Below are 24204 nucleotides of genomic sequence, written 5' to 3' on the forward strand. Positions count from 1 at the left end.
TTGAATAGATCAAACCCAGAACACTCTCCAGTTACAACCCCATAAATAACAGCTCATAATATTCCAATATCTGTCTGATCAGAATATCCATTGTCGTCAACAGCCTCCATGTTGGTATCCAGGGGGTCAGAGGCAAAATGGATCACTCTGTAAAATCGCAAACCTTGATGGATCGATCAGATGCAAGGAGAAAATTGCGACTGGCAATATCTGCTACAGTAACAGCGCGTCCATGTATATGACCAAGGGTACGAGACATATTGGCCGAACCATGAAAGTTGAAAATGGGATTTAGGGGGGGGGGGGGGTTGGTTTTCCTTTAGATATGTACGTAGGTCGCCATTTGCCATGAAGTTGAATGGTTGCCTTTGAAGTGCTGATGCAGGGGACCACATCGTCACAGTGTCCTAGCCATCGATAAACATCCTGCTCACATTGGATGATTTCAATACTAAGATCGATCCACTTCATCATCATCACTACTGCCTATATATCTCAACGGGACTTTAACAGCCGTTCCATCACACAGGACCACCAGCTCCCGATCGTCCTTAGCCAAGAACTTGATCTCCAGAAATTGGACTGCCCACGAGGTGCGCGAATGGTGAAGTCATTTTTCGTTTATTTTGTAAAAGTGGAGATAAACCGTAAGTATTGGGACTGGACGGGGTACTCAGATTGAAGAAAGGCAATATAGGACATGCTAGAAACATTAGCATTCTAATAAATACATTCATGGGATGCATCATATAGTTATGATTGACTGTTGAATCAGGCTTCCACATGATACCTAGTCGGTGCAGCAAACTGGGCAGTTATGCAGGGGTATTCCTCTCATGTAAACTTTCTATGCAGCTGCAGATGTTATTATCACACAGACCTGCTTCCAAGAAACTGTGACTTAAATATGTAGTGGGCTTTAGCTACCAATGGAACGTGTGCCCTGCAAAGAAGTATATCTTTAACGTGTGTTTCGATTTAATGGCGAACTAGCGTTTTTGCGCAAAATGAATGTGGAGAGATATATCAGAAGCACAGAAAATAGTATAGCCTCTATAAGAGAGTAGTAGTGGCTTCTATCTGCATTTACAGGAGCCATAGAACATAAAGAGTCAAACGACACACACTCACTCAAAGGGAAGCAAAGGAAATAATCAAGGGAGAGGTGGTAGCTATTATGATGGTTAAACCGAGATTTTGCCACAGGCAACTTCAAAAAATAAAACCAAACAGAAAAGCAATACTACCAGATCCATATGAACTAAAGACCAGACACAAACATAAGCCGCCAGCGCCGATATACAGTAAGTAACGAGTGATCGATAAGAAGAAAATAAGTAAAAATAAAATAAAAGCAAAACATAAAGGAAAAAAGCCAAACCAGGGGGGGGGGGGGGGGGAGAATAGCTTTGCGCTTGGTAAAACCATATGCATACGTATTTCGTTTCGGGTTTTTCATCATAAAAATAACATAGGAAATAATTGGGCAAAATTTGTGGAGAAGAGATGAGTAGCACGGGGGTGGGAGTAAGTGGATTCTTGAGGGTGTTAAATTTAGGAGTCTGGAGGGAGGTAAAAGTTAAGAAGGATTAGGAAATAAAGTGGCTGTTAAAAGTTAAAAAGGAGCAGCCAGTTCCCGCCGAACAATCAGACTCCCTATGAGATGAGAGCTGTCTCAACTTGCCGTCTCCATAGAATTACTGCCTTCTGGCACAATTTCCACAGAATGTGCCTGCAGCTCTTTATCAGCAAGATCACTCTCATCTTTACTCAAGCTTGGACCTTGTGAAATCGACGAGGTGTTTTCCTGGGTCGACGCTGGCTTTTGCTCCAGCGTTGGATTGGTGATAGATGGAGTCACATAATCATCGAATTTCACAGGCTCCGTTGGCCTCACGCGCTCGAGGTGATCGTTGGAGTTACTTCCTTTATCTTCATCGCCAATGACGGCATCGAGACTCCGGAAACCTAAAAGGGGTTCAAGGGCAGAACTACTGGCATTGGGAACGAAACTTGTTCCTATCTGCTCACCTGAAGTAGATTCGACTAAAGACGAATCCGAAGATGAGGCACTTGAGATATATCGGAGATGCGAGCGTTTGGCCGCGGCATTCGATGGAGAACCGAAAATAGAGCCAAGCTCATCATCACCAGGGGACTTTACACTTTGTTTCGACGGGCCCGGAGATGGCGAATCGATTTGGGGAGGCTCAATCTGAGTTTCGGGCCGGTCTACACCTTTACCTTTGTAGCTCGATGGATCATGTGCTGTACTAGATGGATGTGGCTTGTTGGTAGCAGCGCCATCTGCTCTATTCACAGCAGCGTCCAGAGCCGTCGAGCTAGGATTGTTGCTGTCAAGTCCAGTCCTCCTGGCTAACTTCTCTGCTTTCTTAGCTTCCTTTTCTCGACGCCTGGCCTCCCTCTTGGCCTCCTTCTCTTCCTTTCTTCTCCTCTCTTCTTCAGACGCAAGACTCAATCTTATAGCTTCCATCATCATCATCTCCTCGAGCTCGTCCATTCTACTCCGTCTCGTGCTGGGGCGAGCAGGAGCTATATTGATTATACTATTCGCTGGAGATTCATTTTCGCGACCTGTAGTAGAGGCCCGTCGCTCAGTCAAGAGAGCAACAGAGCCAGTTTGGTTAGTTGTGTTGTCTGATCCATGACCAGTTGTTCGTCTGAACATACGCCTTCTATTGCTTCCCGTACCTCTAGAATCACTGGTATTACGCGTTAAATACGCAGCTGTGTGCAACGCGGTTGCGGCTGCAGATCTCCTAGCTATCTGTGCACGTGCCGTTTGGAGTTTCTGAGCCCAATCCGGGCGAATTTTATCTGTTGTTATGACAAAAGGGGAATTTGCAGATAGTGAAGTTGCGCGATGACGTGTGGGTACGGATGGTGAATTCGCATTCCCAGCCGCGACGGACGATGAGGATGATGCTGGTGTGGTTAAAATATTATTCAGACTGTGACCGGGGATGTAGCTAAGACCTCTTCGGAAAGGAGGTGGGGAGTAGGTAACACCGAAGTCAGGCTGGACACAGAAAGGACATGCAGCCGGCTGGGATACCAGTTGCACGTCTTGCTGTGGGATTTGTGGGATTTGTGTTGCAGGTGGTGCGGATGTAGAATGTAGGTGTGGGATTTGGAAGAGTGGTTCTGCAGTTTGACTGGGCTGTACGTTTTGGCTGCGTTGTACATTTTGGCTGCGCCGTCGCCGTTCCGGGGGATGGGGATCAGCTCGTTTGATTTGGACAAAACACTCCGAACACATTGTTTGATCACAGCATCTTGTTTTATTGAGGTAAGGGGGATAGTAGAGGAAACAGATAGGACATTCAGTCGGATTTTTATAGAGGTACGCTTCAATAGGTTGCCCATTAACAAATGGGTCCTTTGGAAGTTGCATCTCCCTTGGAGCCATCTCTGCCGGTAAGGGTCCTCTGGAAGATGCAGCAAGGGACACCAAAGTTTTAGCACGACCACGGAAGAGATGTGTGCTGGATGAGCCAGAACCACTGGGTGGGAGCTGAAGTTGGACAGGAACGGCAGGAGATGTGGGATGAGAGCCGGAAGAAGTATCGGAATTGTATGACTGTGACCTGGACGCGATGGGAACCGTCAAGTTGGCTAGATTCTTGTCCGGAGAATCCTGCCCTTCTAGAGCCTGTGGACAGAGTTTATATTCTAATTCAGGGGGGATCTCATCAGGAGCCGGGATTGGAAGCCCTCTCGCCGCAGCCATCAGTTGATGCTCCGTCCATGACTCTGAAAACTCCTCTAAACCTTTCCAAAACGGCGCAAGTCGCCGTTCAATCTAGACAGAATGTTAGTTTACGTATATGGCCAGATTAGTGATATCAGGCCTCGCAAGAACACACTCATACCATTAATTGGCGTACAATTGCTTTGTTGAAATCCTCTGGGCCAGGATAAATGCCCTGTGTAACCAAATAGCCGCCATCCACATGTTCTTCTCTCATGCTGCGTTCTCGTTCCTTAACCCTGGCGATACGGTCTCTTTCTAGCCGTCTCGCTTCCCTTTCCTGTTTTGTTTCCCTTCTCTCAACAGGAGCATCTCTATCAACCCCTTGACCGATCCCAAGGAAAGAAAGATCCGGTCGACTCCCACGAAATGGCCTCGGTGAGACACCAGGATTCAGATTCTCCGATTGATCATGTTGCTGGCCTGGGCTTCCACTGGCCCCGGAAGCATTGGTCGAGCCGCGACCATGACTGTGCCGACTGGAAACGGATAATAAGGGAGGTCTTGCCTCCTTGGTGGCTGTATTTCCCATAGTCGGGCGGGGGAAGGCTTTATCTGGTGGTAAGTGAAAGGATATGAAAGAAGCTGGTCAGGGCCAATTTAACCAATTTAACAAAGCTTAGAACAGCCTCAAAAAGCTTTCCCTCTGGTCGACAGTGCACGTCATCAATCAGCAGGAAATAAGCGGATACTGTAAGTGACGACCTAGAATTGGATGATAGGAGGGGTAATCGGACCCGTTGATGGACGCGACGATAACAACAAAGATCCGGCCATGAGAGCGACAAGCCTTTTAACCATAGCAGAGTACGTGGAAGAAGAGAGTCCGTCCGGCAGACGTGATACAAGCTGGCTCGACTAGGTCATGAGATGACTTCGGTTTCGCCCGGGCAGCTGGATGAGATATACAGCTAGGCTAAAACGGAGACTTTTTTGAAAGCAGATAGCGTTGGACGGACACACGGTGACACCAAAAGAGCTCTGGATCGACTGCAACGCTTTTCTGCATATAACCTTAGAAGTTAGCTCTATAGAAACCCGGTGTTGTCGCAGTCCAACACTCCGGATATTGGGGCCATTCTGGAGTTGGGGTTTGTTTGTTGGCTGCGGTTAGAAGTTTGCCCTGTCTCAAGTTGGCCGTTCTGCCAGCGCCTGCCGTCCCAGTTAGGTGACGCCCTCCTCACCGCTTTATCACTCACGTGCCAAGTCGTAAAGTACACAACTGTATTAAATACGCCAATATGTCAAAATACGTCAAATACGTATTGATTGTTTTGGCCGCGAACAATAACTTTTTAATATCCCAGGACCAACTCAGCAAGGCACTTTTGATGCCGTCGATTACGACGATGACAAGGGCAGCAAGAACAGAGTCTACGGGTATGAGGTCGCAATGACAAGCACTGGCACTACCCGTCTCCATATCTCCCCGTTGACACCAGAGCTGCTCCAAGCTATCTTCCCGCCGTCAGTTCGCGAGGCTGCGATGGACGTTTCCTACCATTCCGTGCAGACCTTCCCAGAGAACAGCTACGGATTTGTCAATCTACCTAAAATGGAGGCGGAAAAGATTGTGAAAAAGTTGAATGGTTCCATTCTGAAAGGGAAAAGACTGAAGATACAAGAAGCACGGCCCTCTAAACGCCTTCTGCCAGACGACGAAGCGCCTCTTCCCGGTTCTTCTTCACCCCTGTCTAAACCGGCGAAATCTTTGAAGAAGCGGAGAGGCTGGGATAATGTTGTTGATGGGTACGAATTGCCTCAAGAAAGACGTGTAAAGCGTGGTTGGACAGAACCTGCAGGTCGTGACAAGCGCAGTCGCAAATCAGATAGAAAGGACGAAAAGCGCAAACCTCAGCGCTCAAAATATACAGAAAAGTCGGAGTGCCTGTTCCGGACCTCAGTGCCTCCCAATCGCACTGATGCAATAAAAGAGAAGAAGAAATCATCTGAGAAAAGGAGGAAAGATAAGAAAGGTGGTGAAGTGATTGTGCATGAATTTGAAAAATCAACCACCATTCCAAGTTTTCTCAGGACTGGTGAGAAGCCAGCAGAAGATGGTCTCACCAGCGAGTATTTGGATGGCAAAGGGTGGGTCGACCGCAACGGTAATGTCAAAGAGAAATTCATTATCACGGAGAACGCTGTCACAAACCTACCACTTAAAAAGTCGGAACAGATGAGGAAGAATAAGAACAGCACCAATTTCTCGGTAGAAAAGGTCGCTCCTCAGGAATCCTCTCCCACTGAGGTCGACAGCGACGAGACGTCCTCGAGTGGGTCTTCTATTGAAACTTCCTCTGACGACGAAGATGACGATGCATCTTCCTCCGGCACGTCTTCCGGGGGGGATGACTCAACGTCTTCGTCTTCATCCTCAGACGAAGGAGAGGAGAATCAGGACGACTATGAAAAAGGCGAGCGAGTCGAAGCACCAGACCTCACTCCCAAAGCCACCGCCAAGCCATCTATCGTTGTAACGCCGAGCCCTAACAAACCCGCAGTTCCCAAAACCATCGCCAGGGAAGTAAAATCCCCTCTCCAAAACTCCAATCCCCAACAATCACCGGAGTCAGCCACAGAAGTCCATCCTCTCGAAGCCCTCTTCAAAAGCCCCGCAAATCGCCGTCAATCCAACAACCTAAAACCGCCGCTGGAAATCAATACCCAATTCAGCTTCTTTGGTGACGATGACAATAACATCGAAGAGGGTGACCCTGATACCGCAGTCGCAGGAAACCAACCCACTCACTCTTTTCTCAACACAGGAGAGCCCCAAACCCCTTTTACGAAACTGGACCTGATGTCGCGGGGCGTGCGCAGCGCAGCCCCGACTCCTGACACTGTGGCACCGAATAAGAGTAGGTTTTGGAGTGATAATGAAGAAGAAGATGACGGCAACGAAGACAATTGTGACGATGATGACGACATCGGTGATGGGATAGATATTGATGATTACCCTAATAGGGACGGCGATGATGTTGTGGGAACACCAACAAAACCTCCTGCGACTGCAGGTGCCGATGATAATGCTGCAAAGGAGGGAAAGGAAGAAAGCGAGTTTTCAAAGTGGTTCTGGGAGAATCGGGGGGAAAATAATCGAGCGTGGAAGAGGAGGCGAAGGGAGGCGGCGAAGGGGAAGAGGCAGAGGGAGAATAGGCAGAAGGGTTTTACGGGGAAGTAAATATTTGAGATAGGAAAGCGGGGGAAAGGGGGAATGGGGGGGGAACCGACGTATTTACCATTGATATCTTATTTTTCAATTATTGTTTTCATTTCATTATTCTCTTTTATACGACAGCCAGAGCACACTAAGTGAAATTTTTGCACGCTTGAGATATAGTTCATATGAACATTGAGCATCATCCAGTAATGAAGGATCTCCATATGAAATTGTTGTAGCTCTGAATGGGTTTGGGATTCGGCAACGAGTCCAAGTCAACAAAAAGTTGCCGAAGTTCAATCAGGGATATCACGTGCAAAAACACTAAGTTCTTCAATGCCATTTGCATCGCTTCCAAGGTTGTTACGTATGTGAAGGCACAAAACAAAAATATATATCCATGAGTGCCTTTTGAGGGGGAATACTGTATCACCCGGTACACATTCTATCCATCATGATATCACGAAGTACCTTCCTCCTTCTCTTCCTCTCCACCTCCCTTACCTCTCTCGTCTCGGCCTCTAGTACGTCTGCTTCCATCTGTCGTCCATCATCAGCACATGAGAACTAATAACATCGTGTCCATCACCTACAAATAGGCCATACCTCATTCTGCAAATGCACCTGTTTCTCAAACAGTACAATCATCCAACTCGGACTGCCCGATTCTAAATCCTTCTCTGCAATACACTCCAGGTTGCTCCTGTTTCCACGAGATGAGGAAGATAAGCATGATCCTGCGAAGGGCGATAAGAAAAATAGACCTCTGAACTGCAACGATTGCAATCGCCGGTTTTGCCTGGACTACAATCTACCAAAGTGTAAAGGGGCGAAGGAAGAAGACGTCGTCACCACATGTTTTCGTGAGTGCCTCCCACCCTCAGCCTAAACATCCACCTTGAAGGAATCTGCAATGTTATACCCTCCCCTGTGTATGAAAGGTTTGACTAATTGACAACGATCTCCACCCATCTTCAGAGCGAGATTCCAACAAGGATAAAGCGGTCGTTTTTATTTTCATTATCGCAACAGCCAGTCTGTTGGTCTGGGCGGCAATAAAGCCATGCGCGGAGAAATGGATATCAGTACGTCTTTTTCCTTCCTACGTGATGGCAACAGGGAAGAGTGCACCGGTGTTTATTTTCCTTATATTTTGAGCCATTTCAGTTTCCGCTAACTTCTTGGTCCCCTTTGGATTAGGCGATAAGAGAGAGGAGATCATATCTTTCTCTATCCGGTCAAGAACAATAGGTTTTTAAATATCGATATATGCATGATTATGTCTGGTGTTTTTTAACAAGGCGTTTGTGATTTCGTTTTTTGCTCTCTGGATCAGGAATAGTTGTCTAACCTTGGGGAGCGATGGAAAGCTTCTTTGGATTTCGACTATGTATCTTAGCATGGCGCTTTTTCTAAATCTTGTTTTGGTTAGAGTTGTGGCTCCTCACAAACGGATCCCTCCCATTTCGGGAATTTTATGAACCAAGAGAGGATCGCGCATCGCGCATCGCATATCGCATAATTGCAGTAAAATCTGGCTACTTTTTTCGCTTCAATTTCAATACCTACAGAGCCATGGCAGGGTGATTGGTGGCGTGAAGAACCTAGCAGCGAGCCCACTTCATGGGATATCTTCGTATCAGCAATATCAATGCGCGCAGGTCAGTGACCCTGTGGCTGGGGTTGCAAAGTGGAGTTTTTGTATCCCCTACCGCCAAGACGCACCTTGATGGTATACATACGTATACGGAGGTCAAATAACGCCAAATTAAAGCCATATACCAAACCGTATTTCGCCTTCACGGGCTTCCTCTCGAAGTACTTTGTCTCGGTTACGGCTTTGATTGCTTTATTTGAGCTGAGCAGTCGTTTCTAGCAAGTTCTATTCGGCTTAGTAACTGTCATGACTTATTAGTGATTGTATGTTATGTCCAAGCGCCAATGTCGGCTAATTGTGGGGAATTGTAAACCGGGTGGAGATTTGTTGTGAGGTTCATTTGCTTCCAAGTTTCTAGTGGAAAGTTGTTGTGAGCTAGAGATTGTCGCAGGGAGAAGTTCCGTGTTTCATTAAACCTCAATGGACGTCATGATCTTCACGTTATCATGTAAATTTAAATCAACTGCTGCGCATGGAGATATCGAGGGTTGGCTTTATGAAATATATCCCGTCACTTCCCGTGTTCGTCCCACCTCCGTTCTGTTTTCATCCCATTCGTTTGATCATTCCTTTGGTCAAAGCTGAGAGTCAGTGACCCTAACTGCCGGAGTCCAGCTTCATCGAATCGCCGAGTCTGTTGCTTCGAGTTAGCTTCTCGCACGGGTTTGGCGGGTCGGCCTTGCATACCGAAGTTATAGGTTGGCTTGCTTTGATTGGCCGTTGTACTCTGCCCCGAATCGTTTCAAGCTGATCCTTGGTCCAACCGACTTTTGCTCAAGATGTTACATCGACCCGCAATCTTCTTCCCTTTCTGGCAGTTGTGAGAAACAAATTCCGTGGGTGTGGGGAACTCCTCTCGCTTCTCATGTACCGATACTGGACATTTCAAATGCTTATTATCGTTTTCAATGACTGAATGATGGGGCTTCATGTACCAGGTACCCAATATCCCATTCTCCGTGGCAAATTAAGTTTCGCTTGGAATTAACTATTTTAAAAAAAAAATCAACTCCGGCCGGCCCCAACTCAAAAGTGTCACGTTCCATACCGGCTGACGTTGACGCATATATTTACACCTTTGATCTTTTTTCCCTGTGCATTCGTTAAAACCAACAAACTCTTCCACTGCCCTTCGTTCGCCCAGGGTGCTCTGTTTAGCAACACTTTGTTGCGAGTTTCACGGCAAAAGCGAGACTCGAAACGGATTTCTCTCAAGCCGTCGCGGAGCAGAACCTTCTCGGTTCTTTTTTTTTTTTTTTTTTTTTTTTTTTTTTTTTTTTTTGGTTGTTTGTTTGGGCGGTAAATAGCAAGCAGTCAACGTGTTACCCAGTCCTTCCCTACATGCCCAGATATAGCGGACCGTGAACAAGACGCGCGAAGTATTTTGTGTCGAAGCTGACGGGGGGATAGCTGTAAGGATCAAATCGATCTGTGAAGAATATGAAATTAACCCATCCGCAAAGACCAAACCCCAGAACCTCGACTACTGCAAACAATCGTGAATCCCCCGATGAATCTTTCCCCACCATCCAACTCTTTATTCTGGGTCAGTATATCCTCTATCCATAAGTTTAAATTCTTCTTTTCCCCCCTTCATCACCGCTGACAATTGAGTAGCGATATGCCGCCTGGCGGAACCCATCGCCCTAACCTCCATCTTCCCTTACGCATGGATTATGGTTAAGGATTTTCATATGGGCGAGGAAAAAAATGCCTCCTTATACTCTGGAATCCTCATTTCCGCCTTTGCTCTGGCGGAGAGCTTGACAGGCATTTACTGGGGTGGCCTCTCCGACAGAGTTGGTCGTAAGCCGGTCCTTCTCTTCGGCTGCGTAGGTACCATGCTCTCCCTCCTTATCGTCGGCTTCTCCACTAGCTTCTGGGTAGCTCTTCTTGGTAGGGTCGTGGGTGGGGTTTTAAACGGAAATATAGGTGTTGTCCAGACGATGGTGGGGGAACTGGTCAAGAAGCCTGAACATGAGCGTAGGTGGTGTTTTTTCGCCTGGTCTATTACTGCTGAGGATATATATTGTTGTAGTAGCTAGCTAACTAAATTATTCCACAGCTCGTGCCTACGCTGTCATGCCATTTGTCTGGTCGATCGGAACAATAATCGGTCCAGGTAAGTTTGACTGACCCCTATGTTAGCTCTTAGTTTACTGTTGGCTTGTACGTTTGGTACTGATATGTCATCTTCTAGCTATTGGAGGGTACTTCGCAAGGCCTGCCGATTCCTTTCCGTCTGTATTCTCTCCTACTGGGATTTTTGGTACTTTACCTTATCTTCTCCCAAATCTAATCTGCTCAACTCTACAGTTGATCAGTATATTTGCGGGGTATTTTTTCCTGGGCGAGACTCATCCGGACTTGCGCCGGGGTGGTGAGGCCGTCAGACATACAGACGACGAGGGTGAGCTCGGGGCATCTCTTGCTGCAGTTGCTATAGGAGCCTCTACCGCACATGGTTCAGCGGATCTGCGAGCAACATCTTACGGAACTTTCAACGATGTAGAACTGCACAAGGACGAAGAATGGGACGTCGAGTCAAATGGAAAAGCTTTCGAAAGTTGCGCTCATGATCAAGCTAAGGTCTTCACATACCGTGTCACCATGTTAGTGATTGCTCTGGGGATATTCACGTATCACTCCATGACCTACGATCATCTGCTCCCCATATTCCTTCAGGATAAAGGGACCGGAACAGCCAATACCACGGCAAAATCAATATTTAATATCCCCAGCGGCCTGGGCCTTTCTGTCCAGGCTGTTGGACTTATCATGGCCGTCAACGGTGTGATAGCACTTCTAATACAAGCCATAGTCTTTCCTCTCTTAGCGGAATGGCTTGACGTATGGAAATTATTCGTGCTTGTAACCGTTTTGCATCCAGTCGCGTACTTCATAGTGCCTTTCCTCGCCTTTCTCCCGCGAAATCTCTTTTTCACTGGAATCTACACTTGCCTGACAATTCGCAACTTTTTCTCCATACTTGACTACCCAGTCCTGTTGATCCTCATTAAACAGACATGTCCGTCACACTCTGTGCTTGGCAAAATTAACGGCCTTGCCGCTTCCGCAGGCGCTGCTTGTCGGACACTAGCGCCACCGATTGCCGGCTATCTGTATAGCATTGGTTCGAAGGTTGGGTTTACTGGCCTTGCATGGTGGGCTAGTGCGATTGTTGCTGCTGTGGGGGCTTGCCAGTTGTATTTTATACAAGAGAAGAAACGTACACCTCTGACGGTTTCGCCCACAGATATTTCCCTCCACCCTCGTCATACTGCTGAAGAAGAACCCCTGGCTAATGACGTGCATGTTACTGTTCATGATCGCGTGTAGCGGGATAAAACCATCACTTGGGTGTTTTATATTGATATATCCGCAATGGACCGAGAATGTCCGGGAGCTTGCTCCGATCCATTACTGGTCATGTTAGAGTCGTTTTGTCTGTTCAACAATGGACTCCTCCCCTCCTTTCCTTTTTGTGGTGAGCACTGGTTTGAAATAGCGCTGTATTCATCCTTGTTTGATATTTTGATTCTGTTGTATGGCGTTCAAATGGTTGCTCAAATTTTTCCAAAAGTGAATAGCTTCAATAACGACTAGAAATGATAGATATGTATATATGAACTTCACTGCACTAACCAATATCTCCATAGAAAGCTCGCTACAACTATTGAATACAATCCAATGGAGAAAATGGTTAACTCGAATCCGAGACTCTTGTATCACGTGATATCCATTTGCTATCTGCTGCTTGTTTGGACTAGGCTGTAAACGGCTTAGCTTTGTTTACACCCGTTGCCCACCAAAAATATTTCCACGGCAACAGACGCATCTTCGGTGTAGCATTATCATCATCTGGCAATTGTCATTTCAATCTTCCACAGAGTCATGACTTGTCTCATGTAAGACACTGCTTCACATTTTCTTACTGTGACTTTCAGCGCAAAACATTTTATTTTGAGAGGAGTTCTATCAATTTCGAGTAGGTCTTCTCTAATCCTGTTTCTTTACTGGGTGTTGCCATTTGCTGCCCACCTGAAATATTCCAATTGCGGCTTTTAACTATTCAATGAACTAGAAAATACAGAACCAGGCGCAAGTTGGATAAACGAACTCCGTCATTGCTCTCAGAAAATAATGGAAAGCCCTCTATCCGTCCTCACGCCTTCGAGGCGGAATGCTCGACCTCCATGTTCTCCCAGCGCAAATACTCCTTCACATAAGACATGTTCCAAGGACAAGGGGCTTGATAATTTCTCGAGCACAACTCCAATGAAAACTTCCCTTTATAATGAAGAGAATGTGCGCCTTTCAACATATAATGATTCTCCGGCCCCATCAGATGCGAAATCTGGTGATGAAAATGCCCTCAGTGGGCTTGAGGAAGGGCCAGAAAGCTCGCCGTTTTATTCGACTGTTAATGACCAGGCACCTCTTTTTGGACAGGCGGAATCTGGTGACTTTCGGCTTGATAGGCCCCAGGAAGAGAAGCTGGATAGCAGGGAGCTTACGAATGACTTGGAAGTAAAGAGAGAAGAAGATTCGCAAGGGGATGAGGGTCCTCCTAGAATCAAGGAGGACAGTGTGGATGACAATTACAATAACAACACGCAGAATTCTTTTGGTGGAGGAAGTCGGGAGACCTACCGCTTAGGCAACGAAGTGAACCTGCTTAACAGGCCTGCCAACGAAAGTAACTACGACGAAGTATCAAATATCACGATGAACGATAAAAACGACGAAAGCATGAGCACCATCTACCAGGTAGCTTCGAACGATCCTGGTAGAATTTCTTACAATGGTCGTGGGAATGACCACCAAGCTCCAGGTGATCAGGATGACACATGCCTCAGTGCTTTTTCTGCTGTCCCTGATCTTGATATGACCGGCTTTGCCCAACTCAGACGGGACTCGCCGATCAAGCGGATGAGAGAGGCTTCTACCAGCCCTCGAAAAAATATGCGCATGGCCAGATATACAAATGACACACTTGAGTCTCCCAACACAGTCGAGAAGAGAGAGTTTTTTTCGGAGCAAGACAAAGGAACACCTGCACCTGGACAAACCTGCCCTAGGGGTGACGATCATATGAATATTATCGACTTTACTGACCAGCCCAACTCCTATTCCCGCGCCTCCTATGTATTACACAATGGTTACATGTCCCCATCCCGTAGAAATTCCCGTTTTTCGCCTGCAAAATCCACGGCGGCTGGGTTTAGGTCCCCGTCGAAGTTCTCCTTGTTGGATCTTGACATCCCACCTGCTCCCACTCCGCGATCTATTCCAAGCATAACTCCAAGGGAATTGGAGTCACTGAAGTCTTCTTTCCTGTCGGAGATATCTTCTCTGAAAGCTACACTTAGTGGAAGAGAAGCTGAAGTTAAGTGTCTAAAGGAGTCCGTGGCTGATGCTGAACGGAGAGTCGGAGAGGTATCCGAGGAGTTAAGAAATGAATCCTCACGGAGACAAAATGAGCTTCAAGAATGGGAACGGCGAGGGAAGGAGATGGAGACCGTTTTAAGGGGTGTTAGGAGTGAAATTGTCGATGGGGAGCGCGAGCGTGAGAGGCTAAACAGGAAAATAGAGGAAGCAGAAAAGTGCAAAGAGAAATTGGAGAGCAGGGTTGTGGAGTTAGAGAGCCAATTTTCAGCCGCCAGGAATACTGCAAATACATCTCCCCCCACTGAGACTGGGAATAAGTTGGCTGAAGAAACAGCTAGAGAAGTGCAGGACGCTGTTGAGAGAGTTGCTCGCGAACTACATACACTCTACAAAGGAAAACATGAGACAAAGGTTGCTGCTCTCAAAAAGAGCTACGAGGCACGGTGGGAGAAACGAGTTAGGGAAGCTGAGAGGAAGTTGAAGGAGGCGTTGGAGGAGAATGCACGCCTAAAGGCTGAAAAGGACTCCGACATTCCTGGAGAAGAAGGTGGATTCTGTGGAGAAGCTACATTTATTCGTGAAACTGAATCTCTTGAGGCCGACAAGCGGGTTCTAGAAGCTCGTGTTAAAGGGCTAGAGCAGGAGCTTGTATCTGTGAAGCGTGATAGTGAAATTCTCCGGTCCGAGCTGAAACAGGAACGCACGGAAAAGGGTGAGCTCGTAGCAGCTGTTGATGAGTGGCTTGCGATCCAGCAACATCAACACCAGCAGCATCAATACCAGGACGATCAACAGCAAGTTGAGAAAGAACGAGTTCCCGAAGGTCAAGAACAACCAGAACAATATCAACCCAAACGTAAACTCCCTGAGCCACCGGCTCCCCGCCGGCGTTCCCTATCTGAAGACGAACAAACTACACACTGTGACACCGGCATCGAAAAACCAATGCAACCCCTGAACGAAAATTTTGCGTCTAACAGTAATATCGGCCGGCTCCCACCTCCCTCAGCCATACGACCCAGAGCAGCAGCGCTTCCAATAGGTGTCCCAACGCCTAGAGTTCCGCGTTTCGGAATGCCTCCCAGCAATTCCAGGGGCAACAATGGAAGAAGGAAATCTATTAGTTCGGGATTACCAACCAGTGGAGGGATGCCTGCGAGTACGGCGGGGAGGAGCGGGATTATGAGTTCTATAGAGAGGATGGGGAGAGGTGGGGGTGGTGTTTAGATGGATGGAGGTGATGACGGTTTTCTTTTGCCTCTTCTTTGTATTGTTTTTCTTTTCGTTGCGTTTTCCCTTTGTCCTGATGAGAAATGGTTATGTCTTGTGTTAGATTAGCTAATTACCTCCCATTGGAGATAAAAAGAGTTATGATGAATGATTTTTGTTTTCTGTTTAACTAGCTGTCCACTGTTTTGATATATACATATATATAAAGTGTGCTAGCTTCTATTCTCAGCTCTTTTCTGGAGACTTGGCTTTGCAATATGGATGTCCCCTGAACACACAGGATGCTTTCACTTGATAAGACACATGTAATGTTCTTAGTTCTTGTAGGAGTATATTTATCAGTGAGTTGTACCAGGAGTATATTAATTTTTCTCTTAGGACTACTTAAAATGATTTCTTCTCTTTTTGGCCCATTATTTGAGTTGTTGTACTGCGCCAAAAAAAAAAAAAAAAAAAAAAATGAAAAAAATGAAAAACAAAAGAAAAAATTGTGAAGTCGATGCGTCATGGTATATGGTATGCGGGTATAAAAGAATTACATACAGACACGCAAGAATAAATATTTGACTTGGAAGAGCGGAGAAGAGGTAAATTTTTAATAGAAAACAAATGAGAATAGTGAAATAGAGGTATATCGACTTAATGGGCATTAGCTGTAGGAGCATTTTGAGAACTCTCTCATCGTTAACTACTTCTTATCGTTTTCTGAAAGTTTTCGCTTCTTCTCAGTCTCAATGACTCTGTTCACTTCCTCTGCAACATTGTAGGCATATGCATTTTTCACCCAGGGGATGGTTGGAAAATGACCTGCGGCCCCAAAACGGCAATGGTTAGTCAATCAATTAACTGTTTATCACCGTTTCATACAGGACACAGACGGGGAGGTTATCATCTGTTCCGTTAAGCTTTCTGGAACGTACCAAAGATGAAAAGCATCAGATACAACATCCATTCCTCAACGATGCTCAGATCCCTTTTTTTACTTTCCATCCGCTTTGCCTTTGACAGTATGTCTTTGACCCGTGGCTGGCGCATTTCCATATATTTCTTCGAGGCGTGCGAAATGGCGTCGGCTTCCGTCGCATCCCCGGATGCTGGAGACTCGCCATGATATATTTGTCCCAAATAGTGCGCCAAGAACATAGAGAAACACTCGACATCCTCCAGTGCCTGTGATGTCCCCTGTCCCGATGTCGGGGGTAAGGTATGTGCGGCGTCCCCAATCAGCACGACGCCGTCGCGCTGCCACGTCGGCAATTCAGGGGTTGTCCAGACGGGGTACATCGTTTCAACCCGAACGTTATCGATAATCTTCTTGATTACAGGGCTCTGCCAGTTGCCATGCCGCTTCTGTAGATCTTTCCGGACGGCTTCACTGTCGATAGTTTTGGGGTTGGGACATTCGTCAATCGCATATGTAGACCACCACAGGAGGGTTTCGCCTGGTGGCATTTTCCCTTGTGGGATGTGTCGGTTGGGCTCCTCGGGACTAGTGTCTGCGGGCGCATAGCCAAAGAACCCATTTCTGCCAAACGTAATGGTCATTGCCCCCGCTTCGACGTGTTCGTGGACGTCGGCCAGGGGTACGAAACCGCCGATACCGACCAGGCCTCTGCAGGATAATTTATCAGATAGACCATATCAAAAATATCAACACAATGAACGAGGTACTGAACAAAACCCACTCATAACAAGCGGGGTACGGATCTTCCCCCGCATCAGGAAAGAGAGCTCTCTTCGTTGCGCTCTTCAGGCCATCCGCACCAATTACAAGGTCTACCTCGACATCCGCACTTCCATCCGCAAACTTGATGACATTCCGCCCAGTTGCATTTGCTGTAACCTCCGAAACGCGTCTAGTCACAATTATACCATCTGGAATGCGACGCCGTAGAGTCCTCCAGATCGCATATCTGCTCATGGAAACAGAGTTTATCTCTGGATCAGACCCACCACGGGCGGACATCCGCATTAATGTGCAGCCATATGAGTTTATAAACTTCATGGTACAATAGGGGTACCCAGCCCGCACGACATCGTGGAAGAGCTCCTTGTCTAGACGCTCGAGGACCTTGAGTCCATTGGGACCGACGCCAAGACCACCCCCCACGACCAAGGATGCGGAGTGGGTTTCGCCCTGCGGATGAGGGGAGTCAAAGTGCCGGGGCTTTTCGTAGGCTTCATAGATGATAAACTGATGGTCTTGGGCAGGAGATGGAGGCTTTGGGAGGCGCTTTTTCAAGGAGAGGTATGCGGCGCAACCTCCAATTCCCGCGCCGATGACGGCGATTTCCATTGTTGGTGGTGGGGGGTAAGTAAGTAACGGATTAATAGTTAAGTGTATAAACTAAGTGTATAGGTGTCTTCCGAAAAGCACATGTCGTGTTGTAAGGTGGGGGAAGATGCCTGAAACCGGCTGGTGGTTTATATAGATGCTGAAACCCCATACTGTGTCCCTTTTTATTTTGCTGCCTTGGAGTGATAAAATGGTCTTAATCCTATCACACAAGGGATCAATCCGAACGTGTTAAATGTTCAGGATGTCAGACTTATGCACACCCGACGCCTCATACTGCCGCCTACTTTGGCCATGCATAAATGGCGAAATGGTGTCTGATATTGGTTAATTATGCTTGAACACGAAGGATTCCTCGGACGATTCGTTTCTCCAAACCCAACTGCATCCTTGATCTTGACCCAATGGAGTGATGAGAATCCAAACCACGAAGATCTTCTTCTTTTCATTAAATTGATTTGATGAATAGGTAGTTTTCACCCTCCTTCGCATTCACTAGACTTTATAAAAAACGTGTCCTTGGGACGGGTTGAGGAGATTTCTCGAGAAATCTCCAAATTGAAGTGGAAATGCACTTGTAATCACCAGGAAATTAAGTAAATTGGCGGCGAGGGACGATTTTGCTCAAGACATCTGTTATTTTCTTCACAGGAGGGACATCGACAGGGATGAGTTAAGAAAGATAGTATTTACTCTGTATTAGTTCAGAATTTGCCGCTTTATACCTCCTGACGATGTGGCCAACATGGCCAGGGAGATATCAACGCGAGCCAAAGTACCAACCGACATTCTCTTGATGATGAACCCACGATCTCCTATTAAATACAACATTCGCAAGGGTAACAGAAGGCTGCTAAGCTTTCGCAGAGAAGAGGCTTCGAGAACCAGAACATAGAGATCCGTTCGGCCAAACACAAATGGGACAATTGCGCCAGCATACCCAGTCATCTTCAGAAAGAAATGAGGCGGTTTCCACCAAGCACACCCGTAACCCGGTGCCGAACCATTTCAAACCTCATGAAAGCACACGACTCACTTTCTAGGTGGTTAAAGAGTGCAGCCACTGTTTGAAACTCTTTTCCACACTTCGATTTTGCATTAGGGCAGTGGTAAATATTCTGCTTGTGGACAGGCGAATTGACATGTTGATTTAGCGCCCTCATCGAGACGAACACTCTGTGGCAGATGTAACATTCCCAGCCGTCGCCGTTGAATGCGCTGTCAGTGGCTAGGTATTCGACCGTTTTTTCGCGGTGCCATTCGATCTGTTTATTGGCAATGATTCCATGTGGATCACGTTCGCTAATGGCGCGGAAGATGGTTTCCCGATTGAGACGTCGGGCATGAGGACAGGCACCCCGTTCAAGGTGATGGGCGACGCCGGTGGCAGAGGAGAGGATGCCGCAGCAGGGACAGGAGACAGTGGCTGGGCGGTGAATTTTGGAGTTAAGGTGCTACAGGCATGCTTTGTCATTATTTGACCATTTCGATGGGTCTTTTAGAAAGAAAGAGAGAGAGAGAGAGAGAGAGAGATGTCGAGCAACCAGACCATCCGAAGATTATTCTCGTTTTGGAATCGCTGGCGACAGCTTGTGCAGTAGTGCTTGTAGTGACCAAGTTGGCTCATATGCTGATCTGCGTCCTGCTCTCTATGGAACATGGCTGAGCACTTCTCACAAGGGATCTTCGGTTTCCAGTGTCTAACAGCATTCATATGCTGGATTGCTGCATGTTGGGAGTTGAATATTTTTGGACAGGACTCGCAGCCATAGCGTGGCGGCCAGTGATTTTTGTCATCCATGTGCTGCTGGAGAGCATGCTCGCTATAGAAGTTGCGAATGCAGGTAAAGCATTCATACATTTTGAAAAGAGAGACGAATGAATGAACGTATTGGCCGGACAGATTGTCTCCTTGTTCTGGCTCCCTGTGGGTTGGGTGAGTTGCACACACGAGAGGGAGCGAGAGGGCTAAAAAGAGAGGTCTTTAATCAGAGAATGTATTCTCTGACAGTTATCTTTTTCTGTGTTCATGCCAAAGTGTGTGGCAGCAGTGAAGGCAGATGGCTGGTATACAAAACATTAAGTGGAAGAAGAACCATGATGAAGCCAAACCTGTTGATTAAACTGGTTGTTAGGGTGGTCAGTGACTTCAGTATTCAGCCTTTAGCGACGAAGCTATTCCGGAAGCATCCGTTCTCGTCACACTTCAGTTGTCATACGAGGCCATCACTTATATGAAACCTTCTCCTTTTTCTTTCTTTCTTTTCTCTTTATCAGGAATAGAGGGTGGTTTCAGTTTCCCAGTATATAAACGTGGTTCAATGCCTTGTAAAACTTAGAGAGCAGCATGCGAATGGCATTCTCTTTTACCACAGGAAGAACCGTGCAAAATGCACATCTTTTCATACTTGACTGTGGCGCCGCACTGTTAGCATGTGATTCTCAGGAGGATGGCATTCAGGTGGCTTTGGAAGGGTGTATCTTTATGTGGTCTCCGCTAAACTTGTATTATGACAAGGTTTTACCAATGTGTTCTATTGCAGGAGATGTCTGCAGCGATAGACGTCGGAGTATTAAACGCTTCCAAACGTACCCCTACCGAGCTGAGCAGCCGACAAACCCTAAACAACCTCCATCCCAATCCAAACCACGGCCCTGATCTTGACATTTTAATATGTCCAAGTTAGGTGCACCTCACAGGTTTACCGAGCAGCATTTTGAATTTTGAACGTCTGAGCGGTTTTTCTTCTCACTTATGATCACTTATGCGGATGAGTTGCTCGTTCGAATTCAATCAGATTCGTAGTAGGATTTGAACCTTAACTATAAGTAATTAGGTCAATCTGACTCGAGATTCTAGGAGGAATCTATCTAGCCAATGATTCGTTTCCCCTCTAGATTCCTAGAAAACTAGTGGCAATTCGCTTCTGTTGTAAGATCTTTGAACCCGATATAATAACAATAGAATGGAATCCAGAGTTCTCATGGACTTTTACACAGACAAACATTCGAGCAGCAGGCCGAACACCTCTAGAAGTGTGGTGGTGGTCGCAATAGGATCCTATCTTTTCGAGGATCTGTGCCAGCTTTGCCTTGAGAATTTGGGCATCATGTTAATGCTATTGCGAGGAGATGGCTGGCTCATCAGAAAGATGTCCAGTTACCTTTGGTAGCCTCGCGATGACTTAGTATCAAGGTATGTATGTGTCGAATGGTTCGGGTTCAAAGATCTTACAGCGGAAAAGAATTGGAATCATAATTTGCTTTGATTTCTCTCTATATGCTCCAGTCAGATTTGATTCTACTTATAAGGTCGAATCATACCGCTAATCTGATCAAATTCAGTTAAATTCAAATGAGCAATTTAGCTGTATAAATAAAGTAAAACCTCTCTCATCTGCATGATAAATTCTGCATGGCAATTCTGTGAGACTCACTGAATAGTATGCACTATGTCAATTAATATTCATCACAAGTGTGGGAAAGCAACAGAGAGGACAATGATTTTCAAAATGTGAAAAGAGATCATCTGGAGAACTGCTTTTGAAGGGGCTTGGATTTGATCAGTGGCTTATAACAACAGGCTGGCTACCATGTTGCTTAGAAAACTCGAGCTGGTCAAAAGCAACCCAAAGAACTTTTTCTGGTTCTTGCACTCTTCGCCATATGATGATAGGAAGTGATCTCGGGAAGATACAAAGTGAAAAGGATAGAAAACAAGAAACGAAAAGCTACTGGATTGCCTTCTGCACAAACAAATCGTCCCTTTTGCTCTCCAGTCGAGCCTTCATCGACCCTGTTCCTTGACATTGATGCAATGGAATTTACTAACTCTTTAAGTTACTTATAACAGCTGTCGGTTTTGATTCCGAATCAATTTCACAACTGTGAACCAACCTTGAGTTCTGTATTTGCAAATATCGCCTGCATTTTCTACTGGTGCCTAGGAAGCTCAACGAAATATACTCTGTGGATCTAAAATTTATGAGTTGAAGAGCTTCAATTATGATGCAACGGGCATATTCAATGAAGTGTTGGCAAACCATGGCGAACAGCATTTAGTTGGGAAAGATTTGAGGCCAGCCAAAAATAGGATCTTAATTCAACTCACGAACAATGCCAAAACTCACAGATAACTAAAAGGCTCTGAAGTACGGGAACAGGTATAAAAATGGCAGCAGTTGAAACCATTAAGCCAGCCCACCCATCCGCACACAGATAGACAATGCTCGTGGCAATTCAAAATAAGGCCATCTTAGAAATTGCACACTTTAGAATAAAATCTGCCTAGCGATAGCAATTCTACTGCAATACTCTTGCTATAACCCACTGTCATTCGTCCACAGCTGCCAATCTTCTGTCTAATAGGAGGTCTCGCTATCTGTGTATATTTTTAAGTAGTTAGGATGCCGCCCGGAATATATCTGTACGACAAGCCCAGCAATTAATATTACATTTCGTCCATTCTAAAATCGCACAAGACAATATCGCTGTGGGCAAACATTGAGGGACGGGGGTGCAGCAGCATAACTTACCAAACAACTTATCCTTGTGACGGCTACAACCAAAGGAAATAGAACACTTACAAAATTTGCATCACAACTGCGAGTTAGCCAGCCTCAATGAGTATTGACTGTTGAACATCTTCAAGACATACGTCATGAGAGATGCAACACGGCTTCCCTCTTTTTCTTTCCCGGATGCGGCGGAGTGGAACAAAAATCCCCGTGCTGGAATTCCAGGATGAGCTCTGGTATTCAATGGCGGATCGGCTGCGTCTCATCCATGGTTTATAGCGAATGCGCACATCCCAAAAAAAAAAAAAAAAAAAAAAAAAAAAAAAAAAAAAAAGAGGATAAAATAAAATAATAATAATAAAGAGCTGAAAGTTAAGGTGGTACGGGGCTCGATCAACTTTCTAAGAGCCTGACAATCTCTATGGCCAAGTCAGACCCGACCCTGAGACCAAAAATGCCCCCTGGATATCGGACACGTCTTTACTGAAACTGCCCGAGTTGTATTCTCATCATACAAGGAGGAGTCTACTCTCCTTTCTCAGGGCTCTAGAAGCGACTTCAGGTGACATGGAAAAGCATGAGGTAGAGCTGTTGCTACCCATGTCTGAGAAGCCATTTCTTGGGGTGTGTCAAAGCTCTGGCTGGCGCTCATGGCTCCGGGCTTGTGGTTAGTGAAGTGGAGACAATGCTGCAAAATCCGTCACAGGAAATAGGAAGTGCTTGAAATGCACCAAAAATCCCGACTCCAAGTCCTCATGGGATTTGACTTCCCCGATCCCACTTAAGGGAATATTCATGTCTTACATTCCGGTCATGTATTGACGGAAGTGTTGCACGGGCGGGGAAAAAAAATAAAAATAAAAATAAAAATAAAATAAAAACCTGTCAGTTAGCTAATGGTTGAACGACATATTTCAACCATGGGCAATTTGCACCGGGATGATTGCCATGTACTTCGGGGAACCTGTGGGGAACGTGTGAAGAAATATCATATCATGTCAATGATTGTGGTTCTTCCCAAGGGCACGCAGCTAAGGGGCCAGGGTCTTTCAATTCCTAACTCCACAACACGGCAGCTCAATATACGTTAAGTTTCTTCATTCATTTCTTTTCTAGCAGAGGAAGTGTCAACTGTTCGCTCGTGACGATCTTAGGCCGGATAACATCATGGAGAAGCCAGAAAAAAGGGGCAGAGCTAATGCTGTTCCTGGGTATTATTAACTGGGGAGGATAGTGACTTCTACCCTGAGTCTGACGGATGATGAAGACTGTTATCTCTACATCGAGAGAAAATCTCTCCATTCCAATTCTGGTCCGCTGACTTGTTTATCGGCTCTCGGAATTCATGTTCGGAACTCTTAGATTCGGATGGAATGGAGTTGCGGAGCAAGTCCATTTATTTCACAACCTTAGTCAACGGTCACTACTGGCATTGGCGGCTGCAATTGAATTAATTTGGCCAGCGACACACAAAAGAATAAATGAGCAACGGAAAACTGGATAATCATGGGGCTAATCCTATAGAAGAATAGAGACTAGTGATGTCATGTTATGCTTGCAGTTTGTCTATTCATATTCCTTTGTTGTTGATAACAGTGACTGGTTGACAAAAGCGATATACAAAACCACAGCTACCCAATCACTCTTAAGCCCTTGCAGCCCCAGGGATTCCAGTGGTTAAAGTTCTTTTTATCATAGGGGTTAAAAAAGACCTACACAATCAGACACTGGCGAGTTTGTTGCAAACGTATGTTCACAACGGCTTGCTCGGTCTCGTCGGTTCGGAGTGATAAGGGATCTTGAATGATTAGCAGCCTTCAAACACCCACCGTTGGCCACGACTGGGACGCAAAGCATCCTTGCACACTGTGCTTTAGAAGAAGATATTTCAAGGGTCGTGCGTATATATCCTTTACCAGTCCGCTGAACATCTCATGGAATCAGACTTTTGAAAGGAGAACCATTGGAATAAGCAGTTGTATCTTGGGAAGACATGTGGATTGTTAGGGGGCACCGAGAGAACACCGTGTGTCCCACTTCTTCTGAAGGGGATGTAAAATCCACAATGTGCGAAAAGTTCACCAGGGACACGAAGCGGGCGACAAATCCCAGCCGAAATCGGATGTCCGGAATCTCTGGGGACTCCGGGGTTCCGATTCCACACCAAAGCCCGCCCAC

At 46.2% G+C, this 24204-nt stretch overlaps 6 protein-coding genes across 6 annotated transcripts; 3 read left to right on the plus strand and 3 right to left on the minus strand.

Annotated features, from left to right (window-relative positions):
- Positions 1 to 1675: 1675 nt before the first annotated feature.
- Positions 1676 to 4304, minus strand: PAAG_01350 (C2H2 zinc finger protein; the record flags this gene model as incomplete). The annotated part of the gene is made up of 2 exons (XM_002796296.1): positions 1676 to 3823; positions 3894 to 4304. The coding sequence occupies 2 exons, from the start codon at positions 4302 to 4304 to the stop codon at positions 1676 to 1678; spliced, it is 2559 nt and encodes an 852-aa protein (XP_002796342.1).
- An 861-nt stretch (positions 4305 to 5165) lies between these two features.
- PAAG_01351 (hypothetical protein) lies at positions 5166 to 6956 on the plus strand (the record flags this gene model as incomplete). The annotated part of the gene is made up of 1 exon (XM_002796297.1): positions 5166 to 6956. One exon carries the CDS (start codon positions 5166 to 5168, stop codon positions 6954 to 6956), a length of 1791 nt encoding a protein of 596 aa, XP_002796343.1.
- Positions 6957 to 7389: 433 nt separating this feature from the next.
- PAAG_11265 (hypothetical protein) lies at positions 7390 to 11931 on the plus strand (the record flags this gene model as incomplete). The annotated part of the gene is made up of 8 exons (XM_015846942.1): positions 7390 to 7459; positions 7535 to 7798; positions 7914 to 8068; positions 9071 to 9149; positions 10010 to 10138; positions 10207 to 10575; positions 10658 to 10714; positions 10793 to 11931. 8 exons carry the CDS (start codon positions 7390 to 7392, stop codon positions 11929 to 11931), a joined length of 2262 nt encoding a protein of 753 aa, XP_015703364.1.
- An 804-nt stretch (positions 11932 to 12735) lies between these two features.
- Positions 12736 to 15210, plus strand: PAAG_01354 (hypothetical protein; the record flags this gene model as incomplete). The annotated part of the gene is made up of 1 exon (XM_002796300.1): positions 12736 to 15210. One exon carries the CDS (start codon positions 12736 to 12738, stop codon positions 15208 to 15210), a length of 2475 nt encoding a protein of 824 aa, XP_002796346.1.
- A 691-nt stretch (positions 15211 to 15901) lies between these two features.
- Positions 15902 to 17509, minus strand: PAAG_01355 (FAD binding domain-containing protein; the record flags this gene model as incomplete). The annotated part of the gene is made up of 3 exons (XM_002796301.2): positions 15902 to 16020; positions 16134 to 16825; positions 16899 to 17509. 3 exons carry the CDS (start codon positions 17507 to 17509, stop codon positions 15902 to 15904), a joined length of 1422 nt encoding a protein of 473 aa, XP_002796347.2.
- A 950-nt stretch (positions 17510 to 18459) lies between these two features.
- Positions 18460 to 19370, minus strand: PAAG_01356 (hypothetical protein; the record flags this gene model as incomplete). Its single annotated transcript, XM_002796302.2, has 2 exons — positions 18460 to 18963; positions 19059 to 19370. 2 exons carry the CDS (start codon positions 19368 to 19370, stop codon positions 18460 to 18462), a joined length of 816 nt encoding a protein of 271 aa, XP_002796348.2.
- Positions 19371 to 24204: the final 4834 nt, after the last annotated feature.

Source organism: Paracoccidioides lutzii (genome assembly GCF_000150705.2).
Source record: "Paracoccidioides lutzii Pb01 unplaced genomic scaffold supercont2.3, whole genome shotgun sequence".
NCBI classification, from domain to species: Eukaryota; Fungi; Ascomycota; class Eurotiomycetes; order Onygenales; family Ajellomycetaceae; genus Paracoccidioides; species Paracoccidioides lutzii.